A 15455-nucleotide genomic window follows, 5' to 3' on the forward strand; every position below is an offset into this window, starting at 1 on the left:
ACAGGGTGGCTTTTCTTTTTCTTTTACCTTTTCTCTGGATAAAGGAAACTGTATTAATTTTATCTCGTCGAGAGAACAGTTGGCCCTTAATGCCTCTGCGAGAAGGAAATGGCTATACGTGCATTTGTGATTAAACGCTTGTGATATATTTATTAGGTGCTGTACAAATAGCACTTAGACTAAGAGGCTTTTAACATTTTCTTTACACAAATAAACACTCTTCCAGTTGCTGTTAACCACAGCTGGTGTGCCGCCCTTGTGGTGTTGAATTCGACTCCTGTTGTAACGGATCAGCCGGAGGTGCCACATCCGGAGCCGCCGGCTTTAGCTCTGGCGGGCAGACTAGAGCAGGCTTCTGCTGTATCTTTACGTGAGCAGAATTGGGTTGTGGGTGCGCATGGATAGGTATTTTCTGCTCCTGAGGCACCAGGCAACTGCGCAGTGCTTCAAATGCGGAGGCTGAACCAGGTCCTTCTCCCAGCGTGCCTGTACCTATCTGCCTAGGACTGATTTCGGAGTTGATCTGCAGGCTGATGATCTGATCCCTCTGTTGTAAGCCTACCTGTTGCGAGAAGCTTTCTCATTCAACCCTGTTGTGCTTGGTTGCTAGACCCGCTGTGTATTTTCTGAGACCTTGGAGTGGTTTTGACCTTTAAGGTGTCTTTGGCATTAAGAGCATCCTGGCTGGGAACCTGATTAAATAAGCTACCTCCCAGCGCTTGCCTTTTGATGTTACAGAACTGAAAGGCGTTACGCTGCAGACAACATCATTACTGTTTGGTTTGTTACAACAGCACCTCCTATGACCGTGCTCTGGAAAAAATTTCCACACGCCCATGACGTCACAGCCATTTGCTTTACGCTGCCTGGATACCAAAGAGTGCTTTTAACTCCTGGAGCACCATGTTACCGCACCCAGCTCTGCCCTCCGGCCCGGGCTACCTCCCCGGCCTCCGGTACACGTGAGGAAGATCAGAGGATGGAGTGCCTTTCTGACAGTGTCCCTTGGCCTCTGTGTCGCTGGCTGTCCCTTCGGCTTGCCTGTCTGTCATAAACTTGAAAAGAAAACAACCAGAACCACCTGCTTTCATCAGGCAGCTTCTCCAACAACAGAGCTTTATTTTTACGATGGGGCTGGGGAGTGAGGAGGAGGAATACTTCCACCTACTGCTTCCTCCCCTTCCCTTGTAGTGTGTCACTTCAAGTGCTTCAAGTAAACCACCTCTTTTTTTGTTTGCAATTAAATGAGGACAGTCTGAGATCAAGCAGGCTCTTTCAAGTACTCTGTGGCCTCTGTGCTGGCCTGCTTGTTCCTGCAGCCTGATTAGCATATAGTTGCTTGGCATGGGCTGGCTTATCCTTCCCGTAGGCGGCCTGGTGATGCCTAGTACGGCATGTTACTGGGCAGTTAATCAGTTGAGATAATCCTTGTAAACTGGTAACAGATACCCCGAGTCTGAGCCATGCTGCATCTCCAGGCTTTTCTCCACTTCCCCCCCCCCATCCCTCAAGATTGTTCTAGGCATCTCCCTTTAGACCAAAACTAAATTTTTCAGTATTACGTAGTTCAGTTTTTAATTGGTATAAGCAGTGCTAGAGTGCCTTTGTAAACATAGGCTACTGGGACATGTCTGAGTACTCTCCTACATTTGAGATTGAGTATTGGAGCTAAACACTGGTAAACGTGCGCTACTGGGACATGTCTGAGTACTTTCCTACATTTGAGATTGAGTATTGGAGCTAATTTGGGCCCAAATTCTGCACCTCCTGTCTTTAATGGAGGTGATAACCTGAATTACTAAGGGAGATGAAGCTTTATAATTGCTTGTAAATCTGAATGAAACATTTACTGTACACTGTCTTGGAAATAGCTTTGAGGCCCAGAGGTTTGTGGAATGGGTGTCTTTCAGAGCACATAGAGTGCCTTTGTAAACATAGGCTACTGGGACATGTCTGAGTACTCTCCTACATTTGAGATTGAGTATTGGAGCTAATTTGGGCCCAAATTCTGCACCTCCTGTCTTTAATGGAGGTGATAACCTGAATTACTAAGGGAGATGAAGCTTTATAATTGCTTGTAAATCTGAATGAAACATTTACTGTACACTGTCTTGGAAATAGCTTTGAGGCCCAGAGGTTTGTGGAATGGGTGTCTTTCAGAGCACACCCACAGTATGGCTTCTTGCTGTTGCGTACTTGATTCACTGAAAGTCTGTCACCTGTGATAGTGTGCAATGGTAGTGCTGGGTCAGCCAAGAGATCCTTTAAAATACGGAAGAACATGTTTTACAGTCCCAAATCCTGATTTGTGGATTTCTAGGTTTTCAGGGGCTCGTGCTTCCAGCCACCGAAACAACTGGAGTGACTTATATTTTCTGTCTGCATCAGGACATAATCTCACTGTTAAATATATGCGTCTGCGACAGGGCCTGCCATCTGAATTCAGTGTGCTGGGCTCTTCCTGGCAAGTGGCAAAGGCTGGAAATTCTGTCCCAAAATGTGACTGCCTAGAGGGCTTGATTTGATTCCTCCTTTGTTTTTCTTTTGCAGTTAAGATCCTCCTCTTCTATGTCATCTTCTACGGTTGCCTGGCAGGTATATTTATTGGGACCATCCAAGTGATGTTGCTCACTGTCAGTGAATTTGAGCCCAAATACCAGGATCGAGTGGCACCTCCAGGTAACTAAATAGGAGGCCTCTGTTTGACTTGGTGCAAGCTGTTCTGGGGAGGCGGGTTGGTTACTCACCTCAAGAAGGAGGATGAAATAAGCGTGTTGTTGCTGCAACACATATTTGTAGGGGGTGGGTATGTTCTCAGCCTTCTGTGTTAACAGTACTGGGGCTTGAAGGCAATCCTGCTAGAATTAAAGGTTGCATCACAAGAAATATGCCTCCTGTCTGAGAGGAGCTCGAGCCTGGATTACCCTTCTTCCATTCCCCTAAACGGAAGCGATGGAGTGAGGCCAAGAAGCTTCACTTGGGAATGAGCTGTGTGAAGAAGCTGGGCTCAGTTTTTCTTTCTTCATAGCCACTGTGTTTGGATGGGTAAGTGAAGGGACCATGGTAAAATGTTAGCTTTATCTGTGAAACTGGGATGCACAACGAGAAAGGGGACACCATTTCTGGGTGGCAAATACAACGCAGTAAGCACAATACTGAACTACACTGTGTGATCTAGAGGAGATGGTAGCATTTACTAATGGGTATTTAATTGAATGTATCTTGGGAGATTAAAGGTGGGTCTTGCAGTAGCTGATGCATTGAGCTATCTTTACTAGACAAAATAAGTCTCTGCTCAAAATTAAAATGACTGTTTGAGCAGTGTCTGTGGCCAGCCTGCCTTGGGTAGGGGCGAATGGAGTGACCAGCCCTTGCCGCAGGTTCCCCGCTCTGCCCGTCTGGGCCCTGCTGCGCTATTTGATTCCCAGCGCAGCCAGCAGCAGCTCGGAGCGTGGGGCGGGGGGGAGCTGCATGACTGCTGCTTTCCCACATTACAAATGACCTTGAGGCTGCTTGGCACTGGGGATGGTAACGATCTGTCTCCAGTTGCTCTGTAAAACAGTTCAGAAGCTTTTAATAACAGTGGTATTTAAGTGACAATTGTGAGGCTGATGGCTTGTAGCTACTGAAGTTGGCTTTGGTGTCGCATGGTGTCTTACAGCCCCACTGTCTGCAGTGCTGTGCTGTGATTATTGCCTGCTGTAACACCACGAGGAATGTTACCATCACCAAATGGTGTTGTATCTCAGCAAAGAATCATCTTTTTCAGATAACTGCTTTTCTACTAGCACTTTTTAAAGACAGAACAGACTGAAACTGCCGTGTTAGTGTGTGACTTTTTCTTATATGCTGGTATATTTTCTAATATACCAGCATGGCTGTGATAAATGCTGTCTTAAGCACTGAAAGTGGCTGTTTCTGTCTCTGCAACAGACTCTGACATTTGCAGGAAAGACTAAACCGTCACTGATACTGCCCAGAGCCATTAGCTGGATCTGAAAAGCCAACATGGCTAATGGTAGAGTAGTTGTTATTTTAATAATGTGCTTTTCCTGGGCTGAAACCCAGTGGTCTCACCAGACGTGAAATAATTAGCGAAGAAGCCCATGGATCTTGGGTCACATCCAGATAGACCTGCTGTTTAGCCTGATGTCACATAATTACTCATTCTAGGTAAACTGTTCACTTTCTGTGTAATAGCAGTTTGCAATTCTAATTTCAGAGTAACTCTGGTAACATTTCTGTGTAAGATTTCAACCTGCAGAGGATTTTTATTCGTCTCTTAATTGCATATTGCACCAGTTTTTTCTGGGGCTTATCCTTTTTTAGCCAAAAAAAGAAACTGAATTTCGATACGCTCTTGTGGCATGTACTACAGAAATCAAAATGGAGGAAGAATGAAAAGGTTGTCAAGGATCTTTGTAATGGGCTTTCAGGACATGTGCTGAAATCAAGGGGAACAAAGTGCAGCTGATTGACTATAAGACAGTAGGCAGCCAATAAACAAGGGTTTTGTACCAAGCTGTAATGGCAGATGCATATGACTTCAAGGAAATGATTGCCAGGGTCCTTTGCGACGCATCATGTGACAGCTCTTTCTACAGATGTGGACAAGCTGTGGGGGTAAGGTGTGGTGGAGGTTGGCCCGTAAGGTTGAGTCTGTTCCTCATTCTGTAGCACAGCAGCCATTAGACCACAAGCCAAAAATAGCCTTTTAATGTCGGCTTTCAGCGAGACTGACACAGTAGTGAGTTGGTGCAGCGCTGTGTTTTGGAGGTCAGCAGTGCTTGAATTCAGCTGCTGTGCGGGGCTCTCCCCTCCGCTGCAAGCACGCTGCTCTTCTTACAGCGAGCACACGTGTGGGCATGTTCACTCCTGCACTTGGTGAGCATCAGACTCCAATTTTTTGTGATCTGGGACCACTGCGGACTGTGAACTACATAAAATAGGGTGTTGTGCAATTCTAATTCCTGGTTCTTGTGGGAAGATTTGCAAGCCAAGTAAGTATATTGGCAGCTTGATAAAAGCCCTGGATTTTCTAGGAAGCTAGAGAACCTGGTTTTATTCTTGTTACAGTGCTCTGTCCTTCTTGGGCAGGTCCCTGTTGTATCAGCCCAGAATGGCTGGGAAGGGGAAAACTACACTTCCCTTCAGGATTTGCAGAAGCAAATGCTGTAGCGGCTGCTGTAATATAATTCTTGTTCTGAAATACAACAGATTTTGTAACAGCAACAGAACCTACAGGATGTTTTATTGAGTTATTGACACGGATATAACATTGAAAGTCATAAAGTGCTATTTTTGTTGCCAAGTGTCATTAATATGCTAATTGGTTTCTGCACTGAACACAACAGGAATGTTATACAGGGCTTCAGGGCAAGCTGAGTTTTGTACCTTTCCATGATACTATTTCTTTTCCCTCCTCTTTTGTCTTGATGGGGGAAGGGACAGCATAGCTCGCCACCTTGTCCAGCCTTGCCATTGCGACAGCCCCAGCTCCCGGTTCCATGTGTGCTGCAGGCCCGGACTCTGCTTTAAGCACAGAAGACTTACCCCCCCTAATAGGGAAGGATGAGGATATTGCCTCTTCAACAGTGTGCTGAATGGTTAAAAAACCAATGCTCTGTTCTGTTCTGCCCCTGCCCTTCCCCACTGCAGTATCACTTGGGCTGTGCACCCTGCCATCTTGTGGTGTGCGTCCTGTGAAGCTCAGCATCCCGTCACTAGGGCTGGTGTGGGGGTGAGCGACCTCACTGCTGCCTAAGGCTCTTCTGAAGGGGTGGCTGGAAGGAGGGGTCCCTGCTGAAGCCAGGGGATTTCAGGTGTCCCTGCTTCAGGTGCTGCCTGGCCACGATGTGCCTGGGCAGTGAGCGTGCCGTGGAAAAGGCTGCTCTGGTGTGTGTTCCCCACCTGGCTTATTTAGCTTGGATAGCAGCACGGAGGTGGCGGGAAGGCCCCAAGGAGGGTGTGCTGCCTCCTGTCAAGTCTCACTTCTCTGCTTCTGTCTCTTGTCATCTCAGCACCTATGTTTAGAAAAAAATCTCTGAATCTCAAGCTCCAGGGAAGTTCTCTGCCAAGCAGATTTTGCTGCATTTGTGGAGAACTTGCACCTGCTTTTTGCACTTTAGGGATGAGGTAGAGGGTGACTGGGAGCTTGGAAGGACATTGCTTGGTGTGGAGGCCTTTAAAGTCTATCCTCATTTAGTGAGCTGGGGGGGGTGATAAATAGGAATGGTGTAACGGTCATCTGTGTCATCCCAGGAGTGTTCAGCTTCCTTCTGAACCAAGATTACGTGGTACTTGGAAATGAGCATTGCATGATGAAGCAAGAGTGGTTACTATGGACTTACACAACCATTCCTAATAACAAGCCTGACTTCCCACTTGTAGTTTCTTCCTCTTCTCACCCTCAGGACACTGTTTTTCCTGAAGTCTTGCTCTTGCAGCTTAGAATGATAAAGTCTATGTGGAAAATCCAGTTTTAGTGAACTTGAATAAATGTGATTTTTAATCTGCAGTGGTGTATTGGAAGTGGAACTGTAGCTGAAGAAAAAAAAATCAATGACTTTACATGGTTTTTTTGGCTTTTGGTATCTTTGTACATCCAGAGAGTTGGAAAGCCAACAGAAGGTGGAGTCTGTTACCAAGTCAAGGCATCACTCGTCATTTATATGGACAATGTCAGTCAAGTGAAGATAGGAATCCTATTTCCTAGTAATGAGCTCTAACAGCTAATTGCAGAAATCTCCTAAAGTAGTTTGTCAGTATTTTAGCAAGAAGTTACTTGATTCTTCCATGTGTGAAGAACAGCATCACCACACGTGACACCGTGGTGTGTCTCTGTGGCAATAGCATGAGATGCAGAACTGGCAAAGAGATTATAGTCTGAAGGTGAGGAGAGGGTTCTTTAGACTCCTGGCTATGAAAGCACGTGAGGCTTTTCCCCCACAGGACTTGCTTATGAATGGCTTCCTCATGTGCGTGAAGCCCCTGAGAGGGTTATTCATGCCTGTAACTTCTTGGAGCCACATGCTTCCTTAGGTGTCTGGCAACCTGTGGTAGGTAGCACTGGAATGGCTCAGCTTTGTAACTTTTTTCTTGTCCCTACTTGTTTCAGTTCCCTAATGGGGATGAGAGAAGGTTTCAGAAAGGTTATACAAGTGTTCTGCTGAGGTTACCTCCTCTCATCATACTAAATTAACAGACGTTTTTCTTTTCAAACAAGATTGCTTAAGGAGGATTCAGTGATAGTGCTGCTGTGATAACAGCACTGAAGCTTTATTTTAGCTATGGGATGTACAGATGGAAAACAAAGAGGGAAATGATAGATCTGTGCTTGGGGCTTTGCATCCAGTCAGTTGCAGGCATGTGAGAATGGAGGTTGTGGTGGAAGCCAGTAATACATTTTTTAATCAAGGTAAATCTATTTTTCATAACAAGCTTTTCATCTTCACAAAGGTTTACTTCCTTGCTTCAGAAGTGGGAAGATTGAAGTCTACTTTGCTCTTTTCCTAAACAAAGCAAGCACCTGCTGTACCAAAGCCTGGTCCCAGTCTGGTTCATCCAAGTACCTGTAAATGCCCACAGTTTGGCTGAAAGCAGCCCAGCTACGGCCACAGGCTGAGTCTACCTGGCAGGAGCTGTTGTTCTCTTGTGCTGGCTGCTGGAGCAGCTGCACCGAGGTACTGCTTGGGCTTCGGTGCTGTGCTGCAAGGATTGGCCAGACAAGGATGCTTTGGGATGGGAGTCTGTTCTCCCAGCCATGTCACTTGTCTCGTGGGCGGAGGGTTGGCTTTGGACTGCTCATATCAGTGGCCAGGCTCTCCTAACCAGAGAACAGGGATATTTTAGGTGGCTTTCACACACCACGGGGTGTACATTGACCTTCCCTTCACCTCTGCTATGCCTGCGTGGGTGCCTTTGTGCACTGCCTCATACAAGACAAAAAACGGGTGGGGAGTGCCTTTGTTTTAGAGGCCCTGAGGAAAACTAATAGTTTAACTGCCTGACCAAAGCTTAACAAGCCTGGCCAAGCTTTCTTGAATTTTATATTTATACATGAATGACACACCTGTAACTTGAACTCACTCTGGGAAAGGCAGACCCAGGAGAGGAACCAAGGCCTGGCCTGCCTTTGCTGCAATTCCAGATAGCCACTTCAAGTGACTCTGAGCCTGCTGCTTCCCAGCTGAGTGGTAACATGAGCAGGGTTTGGCAGGATGGGATTGAAGTCCCTTACTAAAATTGAACCCAGCTTATTTTATATATATTTATAACTGTTTGTAAAGCAAGTAATTGCTCAAAAAGGGGTTGGAAGCTGCTGACTTTGGAGGGTAGGATGTAGTTCTGCTAGTGGAGTGGTAAGCTGCTTCTAAACTTCTGACGCTCACCCTCTGGTCAGTTTGTACCAGGGGGAGTTCTGAGCGGTTAAAGCTGCTTCCTGGAATAAAACTCGAAACTCCTGAGCGACTTGCTGGATGTCTCGCTATCTTTGGCAACTCGGAGCTGCGTTTAGGGGAATAAAGCTAATCTTTGTCCTAGGTTACAAATTCCAACTCAGTGGGTAGCCGGGGGGGGCGGGTGTGGTGAGCTGGCTTGAGGAGGGACTAAGCAGAAGCACTCAAGGGGTTTTGGAAAAATTGCTGGAGTCACAAGCTCTTGCAGGTTAGGGCCAGCCAGCTAAGCTGCTTGGGTTTTGCACCAGGGGAACTTGTTGGCAACAGGCCTGTTCTGAAAGCTGTCAGAGCAAATGCTGCTCCCCTGCTCCTTTTTCTTGTTCTTGCTAAAATGAAGATGACAAAGTGAACAGGAGTCAAGACCTCAATAATTACAGTGACTGCCAAAAAGCAGCATAAACTCCAGTTCCCATTACTTAAGTTTAAAGCGTTAGCTGTGCATCAATGCATTCAATTAAAATGTGACCTACACATCATGCAGGAGCAGCTATTTCCAAGTCCTGTAATGAAAAGCAAAGGGGTTGGTGCTTTTCGTCATCTGTAGCCATTACTTGCATCTAGTCCCTTCTCTTCTCCACACTTTCTTTTTCTGTTCCTCCTCCTGAAGTCAAAAGCAGAGCTAGTTACGCAGCCCAGAATCTAGGGCAGCCTTTTAAACATCTCTCCTGTGTGGTGGTATTTCCTACTTGGTGATGAGCTTCTGATGGGAGGGCTCAGAAGGCTATTTCTGCGGTCAGCAATATCTGCTTGTGGAGTGAAAAGACCAGCAAAAGTGATCAGGCTGATCAATTTACTGAGTGAGAAAATGTCTCCTGCCCTGCATCCTACAAGGGGGACTGCACCAAGGCGATGTGGGTTACAGCCAGCAGAGAGTGACCGTGCCTGACCTGGCGGAACCTCTCGCCTTCAATCGCAAGGGTTCTTGAGCGGACAGCTCTGACGTATCCCAAACACATCGTGTGTTTTGCAGACTTTCAAGTCAACCTACTGGGGGCACATATGCAAGAGCAGGCTTCTGTGGGACTTTATTTTGTGCGCTTGGTCTCACGTGCAGAGAGTTCCCCTTCTGACCTTGAGGAGGAGACAGAAGTAGGCAGGGGACCTGTGGTTGACTGTTTTTCTTGAGGAAAACCTTGACTTGTAGCCTCCCTTCTGGATTTCTGATTTTTATCTGCTTAGTGATGCAGACATCATGACAAATATTCCAGGCTGTTGTTGGAAAGAGGAGATAAGAGCCTGTCAGAGCCTCCCCTCTAGTGAGCTTAAGCTGTTTTGTGCAAGTCCTGAAGTCTGAAAAATAGAGTTTATTAGAATGAGTTACGTTCTTGGTGTGTGTTGCATTGCCTGGCGGCTGTGCAGCTCTGAGGTGTACTTAATGTTTTCTTCCCGATTTTGCTTTTCTTAGGACTGACTCAAATCCCCCAGGTACAAAAGACAGAAATTTCCTTTACTGCCTCTGATCCCAAAAGTTTTGAGCCGTATGTGAAGAACCTCGAGAAGTTCTTAAAAGACTACAGCGCCGATCAACAAACTGAAAACATAATATTTGAGGACTGTGGGGGTAAGTCTCGATTGTTTCCTGCCACTGAGGGCTCTGACCAGTGCCTCTGCATCAGGTCCATCAGACGCTGAGGGTGAGCAGTGGTGGTCTCCGTCTTCAGCTATTCCTTTTATTGTAACTAACGGCATGTTGGTGAACTGGCCGGCTCTGGTTTCAGTCATATGACTGCTTGTTAAATTAGCTTGGGCAGACCAGACTTGGCCGGGATGTACCTAGAAGCTCATTGTAGAGGTTTTATGGTTGGGAACTCCCCAATTTCACTTGGAGGAAGTTGCAGCTGACTCTCAGAAGCACGTGGCACTGACCTTATCCTCTCTGAAAGCCACGGGGGCTTTACTGGTGACTTTCCTAAAGCCAGTCTCGGTCCTCTTGGTGCAATGCAGCAAAATGTTGGGGAGGTATTAACCGTTAATGTAATAATGCAAATGAGACTTACCACCTCATAATATGTGCATATAAAATCTTACAGGGAACTCACTTGTAAAAGCTGCCAAAAAAAATAATCTCTGAGGTAGTGTGTGTTCTCTTGTTGCCTGGAAGAATCCTCAGTTAAAAACCACAACCCCCTCAAACTTGCTGGTCTGGGACCAGCCCACACATGGGGGCTGGCTGGGTGCAGGTTGGTGGTGTCACTTACCTGTGTGGATGAGGGGGAAATCCAAACTACACAGTGAGCCTGAGTGTTGCTGTTCCTGACAAGCAAAAGATCACCTTGCAATGGTTGTCTTTTCATTCCCCCACCATGACAGATGTACCTAACAATTACAAAGAGAGAGGACAATATAACGATGTCCAGGGCCAGAAGAAGGTCTGCAAGTTCAAACGTGAGTGGCTGGAAAACTGTTCTGGAATAAATGATCCCACCTTTGGGTACAGGGATGGCAAACCATGCATCCTCGTCAAGCTCAACAGAATTATCGGCTTCAGACCTAAGGCAAGTATCTCTTCCCTTTCTAGCAGAAACCACTGATAAGGAGGAATTGGCTGCAGATTTGCTGTGCCTGCTTTTCTGTCTCTGGAGAGAGATCAGTATTAAACTTCTGCAGAGGAGAAATAGATGATTTGAGTGTAACTGGTTTTAAAAATACTTTTCATTAAAAAGCAATGAAAACTGCACGCTGCAAGTTGGTAACAAGTAGCAATGAACCTCACAGTGCAAACTCCGGGTTATTTATCTGGTAACTTCCGAGCCTGCTACCTGAATTGCTCTAACGGCATATTTTCTTGATAAATGATAAAAGCATTTTAAGTTCCTATGTGTTTCCATGGGACCGTCCCAGACCTACTCTTATCTGTAGCAAGATCAGTACATTGTGTCATGCTCCGATCTACTCCATTCTTTCCTCAGGCAGTGTAGAGTTGCCTGCCTTGCTAAAACCACTTAATTAAATGAAGTAGTGCTAATATTGACTACCAGACTGCAACATAGGCTATAAAGTGTAAATTAAATCTGGGAGTCAGGCACAGCAAGAAAGGTGAGGAGATCTTTAGGTTATTATTTCATGCAGTTTCCCAGACACTGTAGGATGTCTCTTGTCACCCACTTGCTCTGTGCTGCACCTGAAGGCATGCTTGCAGTAACGCTGAAGGATGTTTATCTGGACAGGAACAGCTTTTACTTCTAGTTTTTTCCCCCAATGCGTTTAAATGCCAAAAAATTAGTGAAGAATTCAGTGGCAAAGCACATGCTATTGAATGAGGTGGTGTGCAAAACCTGCCACTCCTCCTTCTGGATGGAAAACGGTGCAAACAGTGTGCTAAGCCGCCTTCACCACCATCCATCGGTGCAGTCGAGGACAGGGAATGGTGCTGTCCAGCTAATGAGTTCTGAGGAGCATTTTTCTTTGATGGGAGCCTGTCCTGTGCTAAAAGAAGTAAGTTGAAATTTGGCTCCTCTGATCCAGGGTGGAAACAGTGGGTGCATTTTAGCAGGAGTGTGCTGTGCTTAATATGTGGTGGCTGTAAGATGCGCACATTTGATGACTGGGAAAGAGAAGGGTCTGGTGTGTTCCTCTTTTCTTTGCCACAGAGCTCTGAAGAGCTCCAGACCGCATTAGACAGCAGGGTCTAGTGAAGGGATGACTTTACGTTTCCTTTAGAAGTGATGTGTGTATATCCAAGGCAGTACTTGTTTTCCTTGTTCCACGCTCCAGCAGAGACCCTATAGCTCTTGTGTTGGGCAAGGTGTGCGTAAAGCAGATCTGACAAGGTTGTGGAGCAGAACTATTCCACTAGAACTATTCTCCTGTCAGACCAAAGAGTGACAGGAGAGTTGTCGCTCCCACCTTTCCCTGACATACTCCCAGCCTTTGTCCTTCCCTGTAGCGGTGTGACGGCCACTCTTCATGCGTTCCCAGCCCTCACTGCGCACAGCCCACGGGCAGGTGGCAAGTCCTCCAGCAGCCCGTCTCTTCCTGCCGCTGCCTGGGCTTTGCACAAACAAGCCCCCCTAGCTAGCACTCTGCTGTGAAACGCTTCCCCCCGCGATACCACAAAAATCAAACATCGCCTGATGTCCTTGCCTTGGTATTCACAGCAGTGAAGCTGTAAGACCAGGTAACGGCTCTGCTCCGGTTAAGTTCCCCTGCTTCTAGTGGTGTTGCACTGCTCGTCTGTCCCAAGAACCACCACCACGAGCTCTTTGTTGCCTCTCAACCCAAGCTAGAAGGGATTCTAGTTCAGGGCACGTGTTTGGTACCACTGACCTTTGCTGCTGCAGTCTGCAGAGAAGTGTCTGGGCTGTAACGTCCCCTTGGTTTGGGTTTCTTCCAGGCTCCGGAAAATGAGAGCCTTCCTGCAGAAGTTATGGCAAAATACAACCCGTATCTCATCCCTGTCCACTGCGCTGCCAAGGTAAGTTGAAATGCAACAGCGCAGGGAAGCTGCAGGGGACGGTGTCAGTCGTTATCCAAGTGTCGTTACCCCCTCTGCCGTTCTGCAGGTGGGGGGGGTGGATGGGGGTGGGGCTCTTACTTGGGCTATCTCCCCCTTTGGAACAGGAATTTCTCAAAACCCCACTGATGATGGATGACAATTAGTGCTGCCCTCACGGCAGGGGCGTAAAAGCAAGGCCAGGTAGTAAAAGGTGTCCTCAAAAGTGGCCATTTTGCTTCCAAATGCTGTACTGGCGCTCTAAGCAGGGACAGCTGAAAAAAGAACCGCAGCGAAGAAAGATTTTACTTGGTGTTGTAAAGCAGCTGAGAAACAGCAAACAAATTTTTTTTTTTTTTTCCTCTTTTTGAGCCAAAGCTAGTGCACTGGTGTGACAGGAAGGTGCGGTGGTTTCTGAATGAGTACAGTGGTTGACATTTTAAATAACAAAAAAGTCCTTTTCGTGCTGAGAGGTGCTTGTTGCGTAGCTACTGGTTAGACAGCGCTTCGGTGACCTCACCGCCACTGGGGCGTCCTCGTGCTGTCAGGGTGAGGATCAGCGATGACTACAGAGGGGTCTCGGTGAAAAACAACAGATGTCACTAGGGAAAAGGGCTGCAAAACGTAGAGTTTGGGTGATTGTCATGGTTTGTTCTTCCTTTTCCCACCTCTAGAGAGAGGACGATGTAGACAAAATAGGCACAGTGGAGTACTATGGGATGGGCGGCTACCCTGGCTTTGCCCTGCAGTACTACCCCTACTACGGCAAGCTCCTGCAGCCGCGGTACCTGCAGCCGCTGGTGGCCGTGCAGTTCACCAACCTGACCTACGACGTGGAGGTGCGCGTGGAATGCAGGGCCTACGGGCAAAACATCCAGTACAGCGACAAAGACCGCTTCCAGGGACGCTTTGATATTAAATTTGACATAAAAAGCAGCTGATTGTAAGCACAACTCTGTTCCCACCCACCCCCCACTCCTCCTCCTAGCCATTTAAAAAGGTTAAAAAAAAAAAAAAAGAACAAAAAAGAAAACCTACTAGTCTTGAACAAACTGTCATACGTATGGGACCTACACGTAATCTATATGCTTTACACTAGCTTTCTGCATTTACTAGGTTAGAATGTAAACAAAGTGTAGCAATAGCGACAAATATTTATTCTACTGTAAATGACAAAAGAAAACAAAATTGAGCCTTGGGACATGCCCATTTTTACTGTAAATTATGATTCCATAACTGACTTGTAGTAAGCAGTGTTTCTGGCCCCTAAGTATTGCTGCCTTGTGTATTTTATTTAGTGTACAGTACTATAGGTGCATACTCTGGTCATTTTTCAAGCCATGTATTGTATCTGTTTTCTACTTCTTGTGAGCAAAGACTTTTGCTGTCCAAGGTGTAAATACTCAGTGGGACTAGAACTGGCATGATACTTCTCATTATTTTGTTCCTTTTCAAAGAAAGGCCCACCTGTGAGACTATATTTAACAGCACTCCATAAGGCTTCTGACTTTTCTGTCATGTTAGGGTATTTTATTTGGAGGGGTGGCAGGGGAAACTAACTTAAGTGAAGTTAAAGAGAATAGATGATTGTGTACTGTGCTTTGTAGCGAATGCTGTCTCTCTCTCTCCACCTCTTCCCTCATCCTCCCGTGTGTTGTGTGAGAGACTGGGTCAGACTATCACTCTCCTCGGTGATAGGCATAACTCTTTGCTTTGTATATTTTCTTTCCTTTTTTTTTTTTTTTTCCCCTCCTGCTGGAAGCATCGCACACTGTGGTGCTAATGTCTTTATTGAATGTTTTAACCATTTTCATGGTGGAAGAATTTTATATTTATGCAGTTGTACAATTTTATTTTTTCTGCAAGAAAGTGTAATGTATGAAATAAACCAAAGTCACATGTTTGAAAATAAATCTTTATTTTAAACTTTATAAAAGCAATGCAGTACCCCATAGAATGGTGTTAAATGTTGTCTAAAGTGCAAAACTCTATGTTCTAACATGTAATAATAGCCAGGAGTACAGTGCTCTTGTTGATCTTGTATTTCAGTCAGGTTGAAACATTGGACAAATAAACGAATGAACACACCGTTCTGCGTGCACGTCTTTTGCATTGGGTGAGGATGGAGGCTGTCAGTTGTCCAGAATCTTGAAGAAGTACTGCACCTGTTTCAGATGGAAAACACACCTGTATCGTTCCCAGAATGCTTGGCGGAAGGTAGCTGAAACAGGCATTGGGCTTGCCTTACGTTGCCGCTCCCACCTGTGAGCAAAGGTGTTACACAGCAGCCCTAGGACAGGGGGGGTTTGGTGCGAGTTACGTCTTTTCCCTGAGCTCATGAGAGGCTGCTGTGGCACATGTACCCGTGATCACCCCCGTCGGGAACCCAAAGAGTCTCTGTGACTGGAGGCAGAGGCCACACAGCCTGGTAGTAACTGCAGGTAAAAGCGGTTTATGCTCAGTGCAGGTTAAAGCAGCCACCAGCGCTGTGTGCTGCAGGTCCGGCGGCGAGGGCAGGGCGCACACATTGAAGCCGCAAGCAGGAGAAACACGAGTTTCATGGCAGC

The 15455-nt window shown here is 46.4% G+C and overlaps 1 protein-coding gene across 1 annotated transcript; it reads left to right on the forward strand.

Annotated features, from left to right (window-relative positions):
- Positions 1-226: 226 nt before the first annotated feature.
- Positions 227-14976, forward strand: ATP1B1 (ATPase, Na+/K+ transporting, beta 1 polypeptide; the record flags this gene model as incomplete). The annotated part of the gene is made up of 6 exons (XM_009696328.1): positions 227-370; positions 2551-2679; positions 9862-10017; positions 10767-10951; positions 12790-12870; positions 13563-14976. Coding segments are annotated over 6 exons (962 nt in total), but the record flags the coding sequence as incomplete, so codon positions are not given.
- Positions 14977-15455: the final 479 nt, after the last annotated feature.

This window comes from Cariama cristata, unplaced genomic scaffold (assembly GCF_000690535.1).
Source record: "Cariama cristata isolate BGI_N322 unplaced genomic scaffold, ASM69053v1 scaffold483, whole genome shotgun sequence".
In the NCBI taxonomy this organism is placed as follows: domain Eukaryota; kingdom Metazoa; phylum Chordata; class Aves; order Cariamiformes; family Cariamidae; genus Cariama; species Cariama cristata.